Below are 23,199 nucleotides of genomic sequence, written 5' to 3' on the forward strand. Positions count from 1 at the left end.
AGTCTTTGTTTACCAGGTGCAAAGAAAACAAGATATAAAATAAGGCCCAGAAGTGCAGTCCAGGAATATGGAGTAGGGCAGAAATTGTAAGCCCAAAATATGTCTTCTGTTTTGAACTTGGTTTCATTTTCACACCTGAAAAATAATGCAATGTAAGTATTAATTTAATGTTTTAGACTACAGTTGCAGAATTCAATATGATCATATATATATTTGGAAATTCCTTAATGTCTTAAGAAAAATAGTCCAAAATGTTTTTCTTAAAAAATAAGAACTAAATATACAGTATTAGATATGCAAGCTCACACAGGAATTTTAGAGCTAAGTATAATTCAAGAGCAAAACAAAGACACTGTTTTATAACCATTTCACATAAATTAGACATGATTTCCAATTAGTCCCTGGAAGCTGCAGTAATACTTCAGTACCACTGAGAGTCAGTATGTGGCAGTGAAAAGACCATGGAATTTGCAATCAGGACAAGATTCAAATTTCAGAGCCAAATACTTTTCATCTGATAAAATGGGGATACTACTTTGTAGACTATTTTATGGATTAGAAGGGTAACCTGTAAAGGGTGATGGGGTGGATGAGGGAAGCAAATGATTCTATCTGATTCCAAATAGCCCTCTCCCTTCCTGCTGTGTGTTCTTACTTCTCTACCAGTCACTCCCTGATGACCTTGACTTCTTAATCCATAGTAAAGCAAAGTGTCCTACAGTTTAGATCGATTCTGAAGTTGAACTTCCAATTCTTTACCTTAATTGCACCTGAAGATATTACCAGACTCAAAAACATTCCTATCTGCTATTGTCAATTTAGAGTATTGTCCTGTCTCCTTCAACCTCTATCTTTGAACCTTGTCATCCAAGCCCTATTGTTACAGTATTTATGAACTCATCATAACATTCCACCTGTCTTGAGGATTTGGGTTCCTGCTCAGTCTACCTCCTCTCATCCCCTGCCACATTCATTTATTTTTAATTCATTGGTCTCATTTTAAAAAATTATTTTAGGTTCCAGGATACATGCGCAGGATGTGCAGGTTTGTTACATAGGTAAATGTGTGCGGCAGTGGTTTGCTGCACCCATCAACCCATCACCTAGGTATTAAGCCCCATATGCATTATCTATTTATCCTGATGCTCTCCCTCCTCCCAGCCCCCACAGGCCCTAGTGTGCATTGTTCCCTTCTCTGTGTCAATGTGTTCTCATTGTTCAGCTCCCACTTATAAGTGAAAACATGTAGTGTGTGGTTTTCTGTGCTCCGTATAATGCACTGGCCTCATAATTCCTTATTTAATCTCCAGAACTATAGAAAGAGCACTTTATAGTTTCCTTGATTTGGAACTATTTTACTTCAGACTTAGAGCCTTCCTTTCCTGATCACAACCACCACGTTGTTTATCTCCTCATTTCTGATAATCTGTGCTACACCCAGAACTGCCTTTGGATTATCTTTTCAGTATTCATTTACCTCACTGCTCAGCTTACACCATGCCAATACAGGCATAACTTGGAGATATTCTGAGGTCAGTTCCAGACCACTGCAATAAAGTGGGTCACACAAATTTTTTGGTTTCCCACTGCATATAAAAGCTATGTTCCCATGAAAGTGTAGTCTATGAAGTGTTCAATAACATTGTCTAAAAATGTACAAATCTTAATTTTAAAATATTTTATTGCTAAAAAATGCTAACGATCATCTGCACCTTCCATGAGTCATCTTTGTGGTGGAGGGTCTTGCCTCAATGTTGAGGGCTGCTGACTGATTAGGGCAGAAGTTGCTGAAGGCTGGGGTGGCTGTGGCAATTTCTCAAAATAAGACAAGGAAGTTTGTCAAATTGACTGATTTTTCCCTTCACTAAATATTTCTCTGTAGCATGCATTGATGTTTGATAGCATTTTACCCAGATAACTTCTTTCAAAATTGCCGTCAATCCTCTCAAACTGTGCTACTGCTTCGTCAACTAAGTTCATGTGATACTCTAAATCCTTTGATATCATTTCAACAATGTTCATAGCACTTTCACCAGGAGTAGATTCCATCTCAGAAACTACTTTCTTTGTTCCTCCTTTATCCGTTCAAGTTTTATTATGAGATTGCAGCAATTCAGTCACATCTTCAGGCTCCACTTCTACAATCGTTCTCTTGCTGTTTTTCACTATATCTGAAGTTACTTTCTCCACTAAAGTCTTCAGCCCTTTAAAGTCATCCATGAAGGTTGGAATCAACTTCTTGCAAACTTCCAAACTATTCATTTGGTATTTTGACCTCCTCCCATGAATCACAAATGTTTTTAATGGCATCCAGAATAGTGAATCCTTTCCAGAACATTTTCACTTTACTTGGCCTAGATCCATCTGAGAAATCACTATCTATGGCAGCTATGGCCTATGAAATGCATTTTTAAAATAATAAGACTTGAAAGTTGAAGTGACTCCTTGATGCATGGGCTGCAGAATGGATGCTGTGTTAGCAGGTATGAAAACAACATTCATCTTGTACATCTCCATCAGAGCCCTTGAGTGACCAGTGTCCTTGTCAATCAGCAGTAATATTTTGAAAGGAATCTTTTTTTTTTCTCCTGAGCAGTAGATCTCCACAGTGGCTTAAAATATTCACCAAACTATGCTGTAAATATAAGTGCTGTCGTCCAGGTTTTGTTGTTTCAGGGCACAGGCTGAATAGATTTATCCCTTCTTAAGGGCTCTAGGATTTTTGGAGCGGCAAATGAGCATTGGCTTCAACTTAAAAGTCACCAGCTGCATTATCTCCTAACAAGAGACCCAGCATGTCCTTTGAAGCTAGGCATTGGCTTCTCCTCTCTAGCTATGAGAGTGCTGGATGGTGTCTTCTTCCAACAAAAGGCAGTTTCATCTACATTGAAAAATCTGTTGTTTAGTATAGCCACCTGATATGGCTTGGCTGTGTCTCCACCCAAATCTCATGTTGAATTGTAGTTTCCATAATCTCCATGTTGTGGGAGAAACCCAGTGGGAGGTAATTGAATCGGGGGTGGTTACCCTCATGCTGTTCTCATGATAGTGAGTTCTCATGAGATATGATGGTTTTATAAAGGGCTTTTCCCCTTTTTACTTGGCACTTCTCCTTCCTGCCACCATGTGAAGAGGACATGTTTGCTTCCCCTTCCTCCATGATTGTAAGTTTTCTCAGGCTTCCCCAGCCCTGCAGAACTGTGAGTCAATTAAACCTCCTTCCTTTATAAACCACCCAGTCTTAGGCAGTTATATACAGCAGCGTGAGACCAGACTAATACACTACCTTTATTAGATATCTTAGGTAGATGTTGTGGATAACTTGAGGCAGCTTCTCCATCAACACTTGCTGCCTCACTTCAAACAAGGTGTGAAGTGAAGACAGACAGCTTCTTTCCTTAACCCTCATGAACCAACCTCTGCTAGCCTCAAACTTTTCTTCTGCAGCTTCCTCCCCTCTCTCAGCCTTCATAGAATTAAATGGAATTAGAGACTTATTCTGGATTAGACTTGTGCTTAAGGGAATGTTGTGGCTGGTTTGATCATCTATCCAGACCACTCAAACTTTCTTCATATCGGCAAAAAGCCTGTTTCACTTTCTTATCATTTGTGTGTTCACTGGAGTAGCACTTTTAATATCCTTTAAGAATTTTCTTTTGTAGTCACAATTTGGCTATTTGGTGCAAGAGGCCTAGCTTTCAGCCTGTCTCAGCTTTCAATATGCCTTCCTCATTAATCTCAATTATTTCTAGCTTTTGATTTAAAGTGAGAGTCGTGCTACTATTCCTATCACTTGAACATTTAGAGGCCATCGTAGAGTTATTAATTGTAGTTTCTTAGGGAATAGAGAGGCTTCAGGAGAGGGAGACAAAAAAGGAAATGGCTGGTTGGTGGAGTGGTCAGAACACACACAACATTTACAATTAACTTTGACGTCTTATACGGGTGCAGTTTGTGATGCCCGACAACGATTACAATAGTAACATTAAAGATCACTGATCATCATAACAGATATAATAATGAAAAAGCCTGAAATAATGTGACATAAAGGTACTAAATGAGCACATACTGTTGGAAATATGGTGCCAATAGACTGGCTTGTTGCAGGGCTGCCGGAAACCTTTAGTTAGTAAAACAAAATGCAATGTCTGTGAAGTGCAATGATGGCAAACACAATAAAATGAAGTATATACTGTCTTCACTGGCCTCTAGAATCCATTCTTCCTCTATTTTTGACTGCCATTTTTCACCATTTGCATTCCCAACCTGGTGTGGCATTATTAACTTTCAACAACCACTTCTCAGAAACTGAGCAGTGTTACGAAACCATGCTGTTGGGCTCTATTAAAAGTTCATACTATTTTATCTCAGTTGGTTCCCTAATGATGCTTATTTTATCCTTTATAGTCTTCTCTACTGAATTATCTGCTTATCTAACAGCAGACATTCCATAAACTTTTGTCAACTATTGCCTCAATTAATTAAAATATTTCTTACCATCTTGTAGTCCTGAAATCTTTCCTTCTGTTTCCTATGTAGATGAACTTACCTCCTTTTTGGGGAAGATTTATCAATTTCATTTGAGAAAAATAAAATAAAACCAGGAATTTGGAGATGCTTTGTAGGACTTGATACATTTGAATCTGAAGAACAGATCTTTTAACAATTGGAATTCTTTTAAAAGAATTGAGGATCATTACTTTGAATATCAATTTTTCTCTATCAGCTTCTACTTTTCTATATTTTTCTCTCAATATTTGAGAAAAGAAAAATTTTTTTAAAAAACATTGTAGGTAGGCTTCCTTCCTCCCTCCAGTGGTACATGTCTTTCGCCCTTTCTGAGGACTGCCCCTCTTATCAGTGGTCTTGCATCTCATTCTCCTGCCTCTTCTGGGGTCACATTCCATCAATATCTCTTCTTTTCCTGCCCTATTTAGTTTCGTCCTGCTTGAGCCTTCCCTTCTGTCTACAATACACAAGGTCTCTCCTGCTCAAATGTTCAACTCCTCTCATATTACTACAACTAGCTCTCCTGAAATACCAGAAGTTTATACTCATGAGCTCTACCTGACTACACACTCCTTCTTTACAGCCCAACTCTCCCACCCTCCCAGATGCTGGCTAAGTCTTACATGTTTTTTTTTCCTGGATATGTTCACACAAAAGTCATCAGTTCTCCTAAAATACAAATTCAGGTTTCTTGTCTTAATCTTGATGCTCTTTGATTACTCTGTGGTGCTTAATATTGCTGACAACTCTCCCTCCTTCTCTTCCCTCTTTGCTTTTATATCTGTATTTCCATTTTAGCTCTCTGACCTATATGTATTCATTGCTTTTTACATTGCCTCTTCCTCTTCTCAACCTCTAAATATAGGTGTCCTCTAAGGTTCTATTTTGAGACCTATACCCTCTCATAATCATCTCATCTAATTTTAGGACTTTATAATTTCCATGTGGATGCTCCTTAATAGTTTATTCTGGCCTTGAACTTTCCTCCAAGTTACACTGAGAATTTAGGTACCTAAGTACCTAAAATAGCAGAGTTGCTATGAACATCTAGATCCTGCCATGCCTCAAATGCAATATGACTACAACGAAATGACCTATCCAGAGGCAGCATGGGGCTGCTCTGAGCTCAAATCGTGACTCTACCACTTACTAGCTATATTCATTCAGAAGCTTATATAATGAGCACTTTGTATGTGTCAGACATTAGAGATAACAGTCAAGAACAAAATACCAACCAGTGCATTTGTGGAACCTTGAGCTTAGTGGGTACTGGCATGGTCCTGTTCCTGATCTGTGAAATCGGGGAAAGGATTGTATCATGGGCTATTGGGAACATTAAATATTCCCATCTGGATAAGCATACAGCATCTGCACACTCAATGCTTAGCATAGTTCCTGGCGTGTGGTATATGCATAGCATAAGTATTACTTTACTAGTGCCCCTCATGACATTTCTATTTTAGTTAACACCACCTTTCCCTAAATTGGAATGGTTTAAAAATCTTGCAGTTATCTTCATTTTCTTCTTATGCACTTCTCTTAGGTCCTTTATACTTTTAAGTCCAAGTAAAGACGAGTGGCCAAGACTAGGAGCTTTGGCATTGACATCCTAGGTTCAGATCTAGGCTGGGACACCCAGGTAAAGCTAGGATATATGTGGCCTCTAGGTGCTTGATATCTCAAAGCTGTGTCATCATCTGTGAAATAAATATTTTCCTGGCACCTACCTCAAAGGGATATTTTGATGCTTATGTTAGAGAATGTACACAAAGAATTTCACATGGTATAGACAAGAAACCATCTTTCCTAGACATAATTTCTTGAATCTGACTTTTCCATTTGCATTAACACCACCCTAATTTAGACTCCGAGTGTGTGTCCCATCACCTGCCTCTGCCTCTAGGGGAGAGACACTCTAGAGTAACCCTGATGATTCCTGTTTTCTGCTTTTCATGCCTTGTGTAATTCCTTTTTCTGGAGTGTGGGAGTGACCTTGGATTTGCTTCTGACCAACAGAATATGGCAAAAGTGACAGGACATATGTGATTAAGTAAGTAAGATTCCAATGCTGTTGAGCTGAATTCTCTCATTCCCTTGCTGGTTTTGGAGAAGCAAGCCGCCATGTTGTAGGATGCCTATGCTCGGAGATTTGTGGAAGGAACTGAGGGCAGCCTCTGTCCAACAGCAAGCAAGAAACTGAAGTCCTCAACACAAAACCACAAATTACTGAATTCTGCTAACAAAAGTGAATCCTTCTCTAGCTGAGCCTTAGATGAAACTATAGCTCCAGTCTGTGCGTTGATTGTAGGCTTGTGAGACCCTAAGCAAAGGACACACCTAAGCAATGCCTGCATTCCGGACACACGGGAAGTGCTATACTATTAATGTGTGTTGCAGTAGTAAATGAATACAGTTTCCTGATTTTCCTGCTCCTAACATTCCTTTCTTCAAACTCATACCCCACCAAGTTAAACACCCTGACCACCTCACTGTTCAAAAACCTCCATCCTCCTTATTCCAGCAGTCTACAAAATGGCCTGCAGAATGTGGCTGCAGCCTACCTTATCTTGTACTCCTATACACAATCCTTTTATCCAACGAAACTAAATTACTTATTTTCTGAACCTACATTCTAGACCCAGTATCTCCTACTCATGACATTTCCTGTAACTGAAGGCAAACTCTTACTCCTGATATCTACTGTCAGTATTTACCATCAATTCCTACCTCATCACTCAAGGCCCGTATGGATGCTACCCATTCACCTGTCTGAAATATTCTCTCCTTCCTCACAACTCCTTTTCATTTTCCTCATTTATGTCATTATCATATAGTGCTCTGTATGGTCATATATTAATATACTCCTTCTTCTACTGTACTGAAATTTCATCCCAGCATGGCACAGGGGTTAAGAGCACAAAGTCTAATGTCAAACTGCGTGAGTCTGTATCTGAATTCTATCCCTTACCAGCTTTGTAACTTTGGCCAAGTTACTTAACCTCTCTGTGTGTCAATTTTCTTGTAAAATAAGAGTCCATATAGGGTTGTTACAAAGATTAAACAAGGTGATAACTGCTTGGCACATAGAAAGCAATTTATAAGTGCTTGCCAAAAGAATAGTCAACTTTCTATTTTTTTAAAAAAAATCTTAACCTATTGTCCATCATAATACCCTATGTAGAGATAAATGTTCCTTGAACGATGAAGCTTTTACATTTGCATTTGTTTAATTGTGAGTAGAAAACAGCATCAGATGTCCCTTGACCGATAATCCCCAACAATGAAATAGTCTTTTGAGTCATGAAGATCTTAAGAAAATAAGAAAGGAAAGAAAAAAGAGAAGAAAGAAAAAAGAAAGGCAGGCAGGTAGGCAGGCTCCTGTAAGGAGGAATACTTACAAATAATGAAATAACTAAAATTCACTGAACAATTTTCTATTTACTCTTCTCATTATTATCACAGTTCCTTGCGTGAGCTCCTGCTGTGGCAATGGTTAGTAGGATATTTTAGAGTGGCCTCTGTGCTTGCCCTGATGAAGCTTTTTACCATCTGGCTATGCACGTTTACATGCGCAAAAAAGGCCGAGTAGCTCCTCGTCATCCTCATGTTGATTTTGGGAAGGCACTGCAGGCACTGACTTGGCAGAGTTACACACTCAGCAATACGTTGATAGCTAATGACTGAGAATGTGACATCGCACCTGACTTTCAAAATATAAACACTAGAAATACCAACTAAAAAATAAAAATGCAGATTTCAAACATTATTGCAAAATATCCTCATGCTTTCCTGGCAACTGCTGGTTGAAGAACATAATGCTCCCGAGAAGGAACAAAAATACTTTGACATCAGTGTGTGGGTTGGGATTAGAAAAAGTCATGCTCTCGGATGTGGCACCTTTTCACCACATCCTAGAGCAAAACCTGAAAATGACTGCAATAATGGGAAGCTGCTCAGAGGGCACTGCAGTGGACAAAGCAGCAGAATTGCATTGCAATCAGGTGAACTATGTCTCATTTTGGCAGAGCGAGAGAACTAATCTTTACCAGCAGAATGACTAGGCTAAAACCTGATACATAGACCAAATAAATCATCAGTTCCCTGTTCCAATCACGGAACACACAGAACTCCCTCTAGTAATACCATGTAGAAATTAATGGCTCCCTTTGAAGGTGGAACAATGCTCCCCTGCCCACTCAACACCCACCAAACCCAGTTCATACATAGATCTATTTCTGCCTTTTAAGATGTTACCTTTCCATCATTTATCGATAGAGTTTTAAACCTAAGAAATAGCCAAAGGAACTTAAGCAGTGCAAATATACAACTGTTCTTGCCACAGTTAGCCATAAGTAGTATATTTCTTGCTTCTTACACAGCACATGCTGTCTGTATGGCCTCTTTATTCTCTATGATGAAATAATTTGACTGCTCCAGGCTTATATATGGGAGTACAGGAAGAGAAATATGACCTGTGTGTGAAAACCAAAACTTCCAACTTCATATATTCAGGCCTAATCACTGATAAATGTATGAAACTTAGTTCCCTTCCCAAAGAGTTTATAAAAGATCCAGCATTGTGGAAAAGGGGAGAGCTTACTACAATTTGTGTGACACATCTACCACTGTTCTACTGGGCTTACTGCACAAGCTGGCTGATTCATTACTGAGGAGTGTCAGTGAAGCACGATTTTATTTCCAGTTCCTGACGCAGGACTGTGATTAAGCTATCACCTCAAAACATAGATATCCCTCTAAAATTAACCTAATAGCTCTTTATTGATAGAAAGTTAACCCTAATAATTCTTTATCAATAGAAATTTATGATATAATTACACAATTACAATTTGAGGGTAGTGGTGAAAACGTACCTAGGAAAGCACAGAGTATCTCTCTAGGATAGGACACCTTCACTCTTAGGAGAACTAAAGAAGCAAAATCCTAATTCCCAATCAGAGAATCAGGATGATGTAAATTTACTCTAAGCAATCTAAGTTATAAGAAAATTCTACTTCTGGGCATTCCATTGAAGCAACCACAAAAAGTTACTGTTACAAACTTGGCCCATTACTTCTCAGATACTTTTAATTATTGTTCAGTAGGCATATTTCCTATTTAATAATCTAAAATGAAATAAATTTATGTCAAGGGTGGCCACATAGCATTTAAACTCTAATAACATCTCTGTGATTTTGAATAATTTTAGAAAAGTATGGTTCCCTAGCTTGCAGTGTGTAGACCATGTTGAAAATCTTGCCCTTGAATGATTTCCCATTGTCTAGCCTTTTTTTTTTTTTTTGGTTTTGTAATTTTCCTGCAGAGGATTGTCATTTAAAGACAAGAAGAAAAAGCTATTCTTTTGTTAATTACCATTATTTTCTAATAAAAAAAATCTTTATTAAGACAATTAAATCATAGACATGGGTAAATTTCAAAAGCATTAGAAATTTGGAGCAAAAAGCCACTTTTGTCATGAATAAAATGTTATTTATCTATAAATCATTGCATCTAAACTCCTTATCAGTATATTGGCTACCTTATATACCCCAATTATAGAAAATAGATGGATGGAATATGGACAGATGCAAATGAAAACAATGATAACATTTAAAGGTGATGAGACTATAGTGATAGTGGTAGTCTCTAACTTTGGTAACAATATAAATTGGTATAATCTCCTTTTGGAAAGAAATTTGGCAGTTTGGACATTGGAATATTCATCCCCTCTGTCCCAGTGTGGTATCTAAAGTGTATCCTTAGGAAATCACCTAAATGGGAAATTATTTGCTTAAAGATGTACTTTTCTCTGTCCTTTCATTTATCACAAAATTAACATAAATAGATAATTAGAAACCATAAAAGTCTCCCAAAGTAGAAGGGTAGTTAATGCAACTAAAGTACAACAACTCAATAAAAAAGCAGCCATTAAAATAATCATTTTAAAGTAAATTGGGCCAAAACCACAAAGGTTGGTCTGGAGAGAAGACTGGTGAAAATGAAGTCTTAGGTAATGTAGGTTACTTTCATTTTGGCACCAAACTAGCCAACAAGCAATGCAATAGGTGTATGCAAAATCCAGGACATGAAGATGTTGATGTGGATGTGGCCTACTTCTGCCTGTCCAGTTCCTCCTATGTTCCTGAAGTTCTGTGGTCATTGTGAAGTTAACAGGCTACTGGCTCAGAGGAGCCCTGAACTCTGCCTTGGGGAGGGTCCACATTAGCATCTGAGTGGTCTAAGAAAATGTTTCAACTCTATTAATTCATAAGAAAATACTTTGAAATTCTTTCTCTTACTCTATCATCACATCCAAAGCAAGGCTGGCCATGGTCTACTTCATAAAGTCTACCTGGAAATAAACAAAATGTCGCAAAGTTGGCAGTGGATAAGATATCAAACTACAAATACTGCCTATATAATAAGTTACATGGATAAGAGTGACTAGAAATATAAAAACTTAGAAGAGGAGAAGGTAATTTAATGAATGATTGTTTTCACAGTTGAACTTATACAGGTTGTGTATCCCTTATTCAAAATACTTGAGACCAGAAGTGTTTCAGATTTCAGATTTTGGAGTATTTTCATTATGCTTACTGGTTGAGCACCCCTAATCTGAAATCCAAAATGCTCCAGTGAGCATTTCCTTTGAGCATCATGTCAGCACTCAAAAAGTTTGGAACTTTGGAGCATTTTGGATTTTAGATTTTTGGATCACGAATACTCAAACTGTAGTTGTGACAGTATTAATTTGAGAAGATGGGAGAAAGTTTAGTGACTCATAGACAGCTAATCTGGGGACTCTTTTTCCATACTGTTGTTCCCCTCTACAACTTTTCCCATAATACAGTCAGGCACTACAGTCATTAGCCCTTCTCCTGCTTCAACTGGCACTGAAAGGAATTACGCATCTTCTCCATTGTGCGGTTCCTTCATATTGACTAAAGGCCTCAAAATGCTGGTTTCCGTATTTCTACTACACAGTCACTACACTGCTTCCCCGCTTAGGAGCTGTGGGCCCGCCTCTGCTGACAGCTGAGGGGTCCCCCTCACCACCAAGCACAAGTGGCAGTGCTCCCCTGCAAAACCTGCCTGCCTGGCCATAACTATGTGTGGCATAAAGGCCTGCCCAGTGCCCTAGGAAGTAGCTTGGCAAGGGGCGGATGCTTTATACCGGGGAATGATGTGGTATACGGTTTATATTCTCTAGCTGAGAAGTCAGAATATGAAATATTCAAAGAGGATAGAGTGACACAGAAGTGGGATGACAGAGAAGCCTGTAGGCAGAGGCCATACTGCAATAGAAGCCATGAGGTAAAGAAGGGTCATGGAGTTGACAATGATGGAGAAAAGTATAGAAGAGAAACCAAACACAGACTGCTGTTCATATATATTAATTCATTTAAATCTGATGACAATTCAAAGCAATAGCATCATTATTCCCATTTTGCATATAAGTCTTTTTTTTAAATATAGTGACTTCCCCAAGATTACACAGTGAAAGCAGTGTTTCAAATCCAGTATTCTCTGTCTCTTTCTCCTTTAACATAATCATCCTACCAGTTCAGATATATATATGGAAACCTCTCTTGAGGTACCTTACTTTTTATGGAATTTGAATGGAAAAAGAGTTGAAATGAAAACTACTTGAAATCTCCCCTAAGTTAGCATTCTTTTTAATAACAGTCTGCTGAGCAGTATTCTAGATTTCCATGAGGTAGGGATGGGTGGAGTTGAGACAATTTTCTTTTTTTTTTAACTTTCCTATGCACCTTTATTGTAAAACTTTCATTAACTGAGGAAATCAAGCATGTCTCTTTTCTGCTCAACATGAAAAGTTATAAGAAAGTGATGACTAGGTTTTAAGATAGTACTAATCCTGATTTTGAATTAATAAAACCCCACAGGTTTTTCTACATTGGCCATACAACTCCATTCCTATGGGTTTTTTCTTTTTCAATTTTTTTATAGACATGGCATAAAAAATCAAGATGGCTTTCCCCTGTATAGTTGCTGTGGGAGGTAATATATTAATACTTATTCCAACTATCCTGTATTGTACTGCTCATATCTTCTGGAATTATTTTTGGAATCACATTCAGAATCCGCTTCCTTGTCACTCAAGAAAAAACAAACTTAGTTTTTCATATTGTACTTATGGATCACTTTCCTTTCTTCCTGCTTCCTTTTATTTCTTGCCATAATGAGCCAATCATATGAGGGACTTTGGGTGAAAAGGAGAGACCAGACTAAACTGAGTAAAGGCAGGGAAAGCCATGACTGAAATAATAGCAACAAACTCAGGATAAGTTCATTTGTGTTTTGACTCTAGAGTTATGAGAAATAAAATGAGTTTATTTAGATGAAAGTCATCAAAATTATAGAAATCTACAGCAGAGAAGTGATACAGAAGGGAACTGCTGGGAAGGGAAGAGTGTGGTCCCTTTAAATGATATGGAAGGGAAGTGCTAGGTAGAGGAGGGTATGGTTCCTGACTAGGGCTCCACCCTGGAGCCTGCGCCCATGGACCTAGGTGAGGACAGGCATTTTTGTTTTCCTGCACAAATGTTGCACCTCCCAAGACCACCCTGGCCTGCCATGCCCCATCCTGTGCCTATAAAAACCCCCGAGGCCCTAGCAGGCAGACACACAGGTCGCTGGGCGTCGAGAGAAGCACATCAATGGAGGAACACACAAGTGACTGGCAGTCGAGAGGAACGCACCGACAGGCACTGGCAGGCTACCCAGTGGCAGAATGACATGGAGTTTGGCAGGGGCAGTTGAAGGAGAGCCCAGGCTGCTGAGTAAATAAAACCTGCTCAATAAAACTTTGCATTCATTCTCCAAGCCCACGTGTGATCTGATTCTTCTGGTACACCAAGGCAAGATCCCCAGGATACAGAAAGCCCTCTGTCCTTGCAATAAAGCAGAGATCTAATTGAGCTAACATGAGCCGCCTATGGATGGCTAAACTAAAAGAGCACCCTGTAACACATGCCCACTGGGGCTTCAGCTGTAAACATTCACCCCTAGACACTGCCATGGGGTTGGAGTCCCACAGCCTGCCCATCTGTATGCTCCCCTAGAGGTTTGAGCAGCAGGCACTGAAGAAGCGAGCCACACCCCCATCACACACCCTGCGAGGGGGACAAGGGAACATTTCCCATTTCGGAAGGACATTTGAGAAGACTGCATCCAATGTACTCATTTTATAGAGGGTACAAATCAAGTCCAGTGAGGTTGAATGTTTGCCAAAGTCTCAGAGAAAAACTGTAAGCAAAACCAGTCTTCAGTAGCACCCTGCCCATGGGCCGCCCAGCTGAGGGGCTAGTAGCCACTGAGATCCAACTTATGCCAGCCCTTGGGGGCCAGCTGCAGGGATGACTCTTCCTGGGGGAAAGTGTCTCATATTCTTGTTGTCACAAAGGCATATATCACAGGGACAAAGTTATTTCTTTGGAACAGACCCATGTGAGGGCCACTCATAACCTGGTTCCAAAGAAATAACTTTATCCCAGTGATAAGTTATATTATTAATTTTATTTATTTTGTGTTATTTTGGTTTAAAAATGGCTTATCATTAAATAGTTATTATTAAAGTATTATTGCATTAAATTATTAAATCAGTGGCAACCAGTAAAATAGACTCTATTGAACTCATTGTCTTTTCTTCATTTCTTCACTCATTTATTTGACACATGAGTATATACATTGCCCCAGGTGTTGGACATCCCTTGAGATACCAAAACAAGTGGCTATCAACTTAAATACCAACGACTGAAAAACGCAAGTCTGCAACACAAAACCATTTAGCAACATCTATAGGGGTATAGGAGGAGTTTAAGTTGGCAGGGCTTTCGGGAAAACTCTGTTTATATCAGTTTGGGGGTTACTTTTTAGGTTAAGAGTTTAATAATGAGGAAGGGAAATGTTTGAAAAACCACTAATTGCAGGAAAAAGAACTAACTAGGGAGTCAGAACCAGGATGTAGGTAATACATGCCTTTGTGACAACTAGAATATGAGACACTTCCCCCCAGGAAGAGTCATCCCTACTGCTGGCCCCTAAGGGCTGGCATAAGTTGGATCTCAGTGCCTACTAACCCCTCAGCTGGGTAGCCCGTGGGTGGGGTGCTACTGAAGACTGGTTTTGCTTACAGTTTTTCTCTGAGACTTTGGCAAGCCATTCATCCTCACTGGACCTCATTTGAGTTATCCATAAAATGAATATGTTGGATGCAGCGTTCTCAAATGTCCTTCTGAAACAGGAAAGACTGCTTAACACTGCCATCTTATTGCAGCATCCTCCCCAAGGTCCAATTCAGATAATTGATGTTTTTCCACACTTAAGGGTTTACTCTGTTGCCTGAATTCTTCTATTCCCCTGGGTTATTTGGGGACTTTTATGACCCTCACTAGATAGTAAACTTCAGAGAGACCACCATACCTATTATCTTCCCTTTTCCTTCCCTAGGCGTCATAGGCCAGTACTTGGCACAACATTTTACACATAGTCAATAGCTCAATAAATGTAAATGTCAATTAAAACAATTAAAACACTTGTTTTTGCTTCCCATTAGGCTGATCTTTTGTCATCTGATAACAATTTCTTCACTACATTGTAAGCCTCAGAGAAGACATATATTTGCTGTCGAAATTTCTTGACCTCTAAGAAATCTATGTCTATTTAATTTAAAACGTGACTGTCTGTGATGGTTAAAGGAGAGACACATTTCTTTACAATAAGCATTGAAAAATCTATCTACCATCCTAAGCTTTACAAATTTCAAACTATACCAGTATTCTGATTTTATTTTCTTTCCACTGCAAGAGTGCCTACACAGTATCTCTGGCTCGTGTTTATCTGCAGGTGCCTGAGAATGAATGCAAGCTGATTTATCGCTGTGGGCTATCGTGATGCAAACAATGGCATACTTTGTTTATTGGATTCTTTTCAATCAATTTTACAGCTGCTTTCCATCAAGTGTGAGTTCTGTGGCTTCTTTATGTAAGTTGTGCTCCCAACAGGAATGTCCTTGAGTAGATGTAAATTCCTCATTTGATGAAATTGACTAATGTTTGTATAGAGCCTTACCGTATACAAACACTGTTCATATATATTAATTCATTTAAATCTGATGACAATTCAAAGCAATAGCATCATTATTCCCATTTTGCATATGAGATAAGTCTTTTTTTTTTAAATATAGTGACTTCCCCAAGATTACACAGTGACAGCAGTGTTTCAAATCCAGTATTCTCTGTCTCTTTCTCCTTTAACATAATCATCCTACCAGTTCAGATATATATATGGAAACCTCTCTTGAGGTACCTTACTTTTTATGGAATTTGAATGGAAAAAGAGATGAAATGAAAACTGCTTGAAATCTCCCCTAAGTCAGCATTCTTTTTAATAACAGCAGTGAAGTAAGCCACTGAAATATCATCCAAAAATTAGTAGAATAAAATGCTTCTCAAAGAGCATTAGGAATTAAAATGAGCGGCATCTTGGCAGATCTGCGCCTCTGTGTCCTCTATATTCTCTTTTGACTCAGTATCCATTTTGCCCCAAAACCTCAACACAATAATTAGAACAGAAAGGATGCCTGGATGAGCTAGAAGTTAAAATATCACATAACAATCTCAATAACTAACTCATTTGAGAGTAGTGATGTCAACACTACAAATGTATTACAAGGAGAACAGTCATTCTAATGCAATAAGATGGCAGTGTTAAGCAGTCTTTTAATAATACACACACGAAAACATGGAGCTACATAATGACCTTCTCTGATACAGTCATGTCAGTAAGGAACTAAAAGAAATTTTTTAAAAAAAAACTTCCCCTAGAAGCTGCTTAGAGGATGAAAATACATGTGGAGTGTCTCAGCAATTATTTAAAATAGAACTTGTGCCATTAGTTGCATATGAGAACTTTGTAAATAACGAGGAGATGGAAAGTCATTATCATAAAACTATAAACTGTAAGGCAGTTTCACAATATTTCATCTCAAGTTACTGTGAAAGTGAAAACATAATAGCTTCACAGATTAAGCATTTTAACTGCAATTGCCTTTTTTTCTCACTTCCTGATTTGTATAGGAAGTTCTGAAGCACCTTACTGATTATCAGCAATGAAACAAAACTGTAAAACTGAGAAGATCTATCTCAATCCTTCCAAATGAAAGATGAGTTTTCTACCATTTGGGTGAGTGAATAGCTTAACAGGTCTATTAAAATTCACTCTATCCTCCCTTCTAATCTGTTTCTGGCACTGGAACAAAGAAAATCATGTCACACCTACTGTCACACCCAGCCTCCTAAAGAGAGCCTGGCTTCCCCCTGGGGGGAGCCCTGCACAGTCTGGCCTGCCCCTCTCCACAGCACCTCCTCCACGTCACCTGCCATTGTCACCACTATGCCCCAGGGGCTAGTACAGTGACATGCACACAGTTGGGGCTCAATACGTATTTGTTTAATGAAGGAATCATTTTCACCATTTGACAAATGTAACAAAATATTGTCTCACGGTTTTGAAATTTCCTTATTTTCAAAGCGGTTTTATGTAAGGAGAGAATGAATTAGTAATTCAGTTTATCCCTTATTCTTGGTATGAATTTCTATATTATAGTCCAGAGCAAGTTTTGAAAGTTATACTTTAATACCATAGTTATTTTCCAGCACACACAAACAGATACACAAGCATACAACATAAAACAGATATTAGTAGACATTTGTCGTGCTTCTCTTTAGAATGGGTGGGAAGGATCTAGTAGCAAAGGGCAAAAGTTAGTGGGTGGGCTCGTAAAGGACCCTCACATACCCTGAAGGAGGGGATTTAGCACATTTGCCTGTATTTGCAGAGGTGTCTAGGAGATCAGTTCTAACACCTGGTAATGAGGAGTATTCTGAACAATGAAGCGATGGATAATCTTGACTTATGGGTGTCTTGTGAATACAGGAACTGGAAATTACCCAATGTCTAGGCTCTATCTTGGATTCTAGATGGGCTTGTACTTGGTGGGGTCAAGATAATCATAGTATGGAACTATGCCTAGAAATAAGACCAAATCTTAGGACATAAAGACAAAAATCTTAGGGGAAAGCATATTTTAACTTAAGGAAGTCTTGCTATGCTTTTATTACAAAGTAAAAGGCAGTCTGCTGTTGAGAAACCTTTGTGTTTAAATTGTGTAGAAGTTTCCCCAGTAACATTGAGTCTCCCCAGTAACATTGGCTGTGTCCCCACCCAAATCTCAATTTGAATTGTATCTCTCAGAATTCCTACGTGTTGTGGGAGGTACCCAGGGGGAGCTAATTGAATCATGGGGGCCACCGGTCTTTTCTATGCTATTCTCGTAACAGTGAATAAGTGTCACGAAATCTGATGGGCTTGTCACGGTTTTCTCCTTTTGCTTCCTCCTCATTTTTCTCTTGCCACCACCACATAAGAACTGCCCTTTGCCTCTCACCATGATTCTGAGGCCTCGCCAGCCATGTGGAACTGTTAAGTCCAATTAAACCTCTTTTTTTCCCCCCAGTTTCGGGTATGTCTTTATCAGCAGCATGAAAACGGACTCATACAGTTAATTGGTACAAGTAGAGTGGGGCGTCGCTGAAAAGATAACCGAAAATGTGAACTTGACTTTGGAACTGGGTAACAGACAAAGGTTGGAACTGTTTGGAGGGATCAAAAGAAGAAAGGAAAACGTGGGAAAGTTTGGAACCTCCTAAAGACATGTTGAATGACTTTGACAAAAATGCGGACAGTGATATGAACAATAAGGTCCAGGCTGAGGTGGTCTCAGATGGAGATGAGGAACTTGTTGAAAAATGGAGCAAAGGTGACTCTTGTTATTTATTTACTTATTTTTTATACTTTAAGTTCTAGGGTACATGTGCACTATGTGCAGGTTTGTTACATAGGTATACATGTGCCACGTTGGTGTGCTGCACCCACTAACTCGTCATTTACATTAGGTATATCTCCTAATGCTATCCCTCCCCACTTCCCCCACCCCATGACAGGCCCTGGTGTGTGATGTTCCCCACCCTGTGTCCAACTGTTCTCACTGTTCAAGTCCCACCTATGGGTGAGAACATGCGGTATTTGGTTTTCTGTCCTTAAGACAGTTTGCTCAGAATGATGGTTTCCAGCTTCACCCATGTCCCTACAAAGGACATGAACTCATCCTTTTTTATGGCTGCATAATATTCCCTGGTGTATATGTACCAAATTTTCTTAATCCAGTCTATCACTGATGGACATTTGGGTTGGTTCCAAGTCTTTGCTATTGTGAATAGTACTGCAATAAATATACGTGTGCATGTGTCTTTATAGCAGCACGATTTATAATCCTTTGGGTATATACCCAGTAATGGGATGGCTGGGTCAAATGGTATTTCTAGTTCTAGATCTTGAGGAATCGCCACACTGTCTTCCACAATGGTTGAACTAGTTTGCAGTTCCACCAACAGTGTAAAAGTGTTCCTATTTCTCCACATCCTCTCCAGCACGTGTTGTTTCCTGACTTTTTAATGATCGCCATTCTAACTGGTGTGAGATGGTATCTCATTGTGGTTTTGATTTGCATTTCTCTGATGGCTAGTGATGATGAGCATTTTTTCAGGTGTCTGTTGACTGCATAAATGTCTTCTTTTGAGAAGTGTGTGCTCATATCCTTCGCCCACTTTTTGATGGGGTTGTTTGATTTCTTCTTGTAAATTTGTTTGAGTTCTTTGTAGATTCTGGATATTAGCCCTTTGTCAGACAGGTAGGAAGTCAAATTGTCCCTGTTTGCAGATGACATTATTGTATATTTAGAAAACCCCATTGTCTCAGCCCAAAATCTCCTTAAGCTGATAAGCAACTTCCGCAAAGTGTCAGGACACAAAATCCATGTGCAAAAATCGGAAACATTCCTATACACCAGTAACAGAGAGCCAAATCATGAATCATGAGTGAATTCCCATTCACAATTTATTCAAAGGGAATAAAATACCTAGGAATCCAACTTACAAGGGATGTGAAGGACCTCTTCAAGAACCACAAACCACTGCTCAACGAAATAAAAGAGGACATAAACAAATGGAAGAACATTCCATGCTCATGAATAGGAAGAATCAATATTGTGAAAATGGCCATAATGGTAATTTAGAGATTCAATGCCATTCCCCATCAAGCTACCAATGACTTTCTTCACAGAACTGTTAAAAACTACTTTAAGGTTCATATGGAATCAAAAAGATCCCACATTGCCAAGACAATCCTAAGCCAAAAGAACAAAGCTGGAGGCATCATGCTACCTGACTTCAAACTACACTACAAGGTTACAGTAACCAAAACAGCATGGTATTGGTACCAAAACAGAGATATAGACCAATGGAACAGAACAGAGCCCTCAGAAATAATACCACACATCTACAACCATCTGATCTTTGACAAACCTGATGAAGGCAAGAAATGGGGAAAGGATTCCCTATTTAATAAATGGTGCTGGAAAAACTGGCTAGCCATATGTAGAAAGCTGGATCCCTTCCTTACACCTTATACAAAGATTAATTCAAGATGGATTAAAGACTTAAATGTTATTCCTAAAACCATAAAAACCCTAGAAGAAAACCTAGGCAATACCTTTCAGGACATAGGCATGGGCAAGGACTTCATGACTAAAACACCAAAAGCAATGGCAACAAAAGCCAAAGTTGACAAATGGAATCTAATTAAACTAAAGAGCTTCTGCACAGCAAAAGAAACTACCATCAGAGTGAACAGGCAACCTACAGAATGGGAGAACATTTTTACAGACTCTTACTATGTTTCAGCAAGAGACTGGCAGCATTTTGCTGCTGCCCTAGAGATTTGTGGAACTTTCAACTTGAGAGAGTTGATTTAGGGTATCTGGTGGAAGAAATTTCTAAGCAGCAAAGCATTCAAAAAGTGACTTGGGTGCTGTTAAAATCATTCTGTTTTAAAAGGGAAACAGGACATAAAAGTTCGAAAATTTGCATCCTGACGAGGTAGTAGAAAAGAAAAACCCATTTTCTGGAGAGAAATTCAAGCCGGCTGCAGAAATTTGCATAAGTAGCAAGGGGCCTAATGTGAATCCCCAAGACCATAGGGAAAATGTCTCCAGGCCATTTCAGAGACATTCATAGAAGCCCCTCCCATCACAGGACCAGAGGCCCAGGAGGAATAAGTGGTTTCATGGACCAGGACTGGGGTCCCCATGCTGTGTGCAGCCTAGAGACTTGGTGCCCTGTGTCCTAGCTGCTCCAGCCACAGCTGAAAGGGGCCAACATACAGCTCTGGTTGTGGCTTCAGAGGGTGGAAGCCCCAAGCCTTGGCAGCTTCCATGTGGTGTTGAGCCTGCAGGTGCACAGAAGTCAAGAATTGAGGTTTGGGAATTTCCGCCTAGATTTCAGATGTATGGAAACGCCTGGATGCCCAGGCAAAAGTTTGCTACAGGGGTAAGGCCCTCATGAAGAACCTCTGCTAGGGCACTGCTGAAGGGAAATGTGGGGTTGGAGCTCCCACACAGAGTCCCTACTGGGGCACTGCCTGGTGGAGCTGTGAGAAGAGGGCCACCATCCTCCAGACTCCAGAATGGTAGATCCACCGACGGCTTGCACTATGAGCCTGGAAAAGCCACAGACACTCAATGCCAGCCTGTGAAAGCAGCCAGGAGGGAGGCTGTGCCCTGCAAAGCCACAGGGGCAGAGCTGCCCAAGACCATGGGAACCCACCTCTTGCATCGGCATGACCTGGATGTGAGACCTGGAATCAAAAGAGATCATTTTGGAGCTTTAAAATTAGACTGCCCTGCTGGATTTTGGACTTGCATGGGGCCTATAATCACTTTGTTTTGGTCAATTTCTCCCATTTGGAATGGCTGAATTTACTCAATACCTGTATCCTCATTGTATTTAGGAAGTAACTAGCTTGCTTTAGATTTTACGGGCTCACAGGCGGAAAGGACTTGCCTTGTCTCAGATGAGACTTTCGACTGTGGACTTTTGAGTTAATGCTGAAATGAGTTAAAACTTTGCGGGACTATTGGGAAGGCATGATTGGTTTTGAAATGTGAGGACATGAGATTTGGAGGGGCCAGGGGCGGAATGATATGATTTGGCTGTGTCCCCACCCAAATCTCAACTTGAGGTGTATCTCTCAGAATTCCCAAGAATTGTGGGAGGTACCTAGGGAGAGGTAATTGAATCATGGGGGCCAGTCTTTCCCATGCTATCCTGGTGATAGTGAATAAGTCTCACGAGGCCTGATGGGTTTATCAGGGGTTTCCACTTTTGCTTCCTCCTCATTTTTCTCTTGCTGCTGCCATGTAAGAAGTGTCTTTCACCTCCATGATTCTGAGGCCTCTCCAGCCATGTGGAACTGTGAGTCCAATTAAACCTCTTTTTCTTACCAGTTTTGAGTATGTCTTTATCAGCAGCATGAAAACAGACTAATACACCCAGAAAGCTCTCTGGGACTGATCATGTGTTCTAACTTATAAGGAAAGGGAGTTTCAAGGCATCTGGAGTGTATTCTAAGCAGGCCTTTCCATATAAAGCACAAGAAGAGCCCGATATTCAGCCGTGGGGCTCAGGATGGTCAATCCATCTGGCTGCCCTGACCACAGCACAGAAAATCAGAGTCATAAACTTTTAGGAATTGGGGAAACTTCAGACAGAGAGTATTAAATCTGGGCTCAGCCTTGGTGGGTGAATCATTCTCTGTACTATCTTTACTCAAGGGGTTAATTGGTCTATATTTAAATCTGTTCTCTCCTGTAACAGGTGCAATGACTGTTTGTGAGACAGAACTGATGGAATTGAGATTTTACTAAATTACCTATTTGGAGCTAGTTCTTTGTTCACTTGCCTTTGTTCTTGGCATGGTGGTCATAATAGCCAGAGGATTTTTTATGCGAATCTAATCAGAGACATAGGCATATTTTCTGTGTTTTTCTTTTTTTAAAAAAATAAATAACATTGAAGTTCTGTAATGTAGTAAAACAATGTAGTCTACCTAGATGTTAAGGTAAACCTCTGATCTATATATCACGAGTGACTCAATCTGGTTAAAAGCTGCAGAGAAAATCAGAGGGATTTGGGTATATGCCTAGTTTTATACAAAGGTTAACACACAAGCCTTGCAGTGTAACAGACCCAGGTTTGAATTCTGGCTTCACCACTTACTACCTTCTACCAGTGGCCTCCATCAAGTTACTTAACCTACCTGAGACATGGTATTTTCATTTAAAAATGCTTAGCATGAAATGAACTTAGTATTAAAATAACAGTAATTACTATTGTTATTTTTTAAAATTTTTTAATTTTTATTTTTTGGTGAGACGGAGATTTATTCTTGTTGCAAAGGTTGGAGTGCAATGGCACGATCTCAGCTCACCTCATCTGCCTCCCAGGTTCAAGAGATTCTCCTGCCTCAGCCTCCCCAGTAGCTGGGATTACAGGCAAGTGTCACCACACTCAGCTAATTTTGTATTTTTAGTAGAGACGGGGTTTCACAGTATTGCCTAGGCTGATCTCCAACTCCTGACCTCAGGTGATCCGCTTGCCTCGGCCTCCCAAAGTGCTGGGATTACAGGCATCAGCCACAGCGCCTGGCCTGTTATTATTAAAAATGCATGCATTCTGCCAGCCCCAAGGACAGAAAGGAATACTTTTTCTTCTG

General features: G+C 39.7%; 1 protein-coding gene and 1 long non-coding RNA gene across 5 annotated transcripts in view; one reads left to right on the forward strand and one right to left on the reverse strand.

Annotated features, from left to right (window-relative positions):
* Positions 1-23,199, reverse strand: part of SLC2A13 (solute carrier family 2 member 13) — a 369,307-nt gene that overhangs the window by 10,147 nt on the left and 335,961 nt on the right. For all 4 annotated transcript variants that reach the window (XR_012420133.1, XM_045365028.3, XM_005570576.4 and 1 more), the window contains one exon: positions 14-135. Coding sequence is in view for 3 of the 4 variants with exons in the window: in XM_045365028.3 (XP_045220963.1) it covers positions 14-135 (122 nt within the window). In the remaining variant the exon portion in view is untranslated. The remainder of the gene's footprint in view (positions 1-13; positions 136-23,199) is intronic.
* LOC123567489 (uncharacterized) lies at positions 17-16,717 on the forward strand. The gene is made up of 3 exons (XR_006690446.3): positions 17-152; positions 15,376-15,513; positions 16,608-16,717. It is a non-coding gene; the product is annotated as an uncharacterized lncRNA (long non-coding RNA).

The sequence above is a fragment of the Macaca fascicularis genome, chromosome 11, assembly GCF_037993035.2.
Source record: "Macaca fascicularis isolate 582-1 chromosome 11, T2T-MFA8v1.1".
NCBI classification, from domain to species: domain Eukaryota; kingdom Metazoa; phylum Chordata; class Mammalia; order Primates; family Cercopithecidae; genus Macaca; species Macaca fascicularis.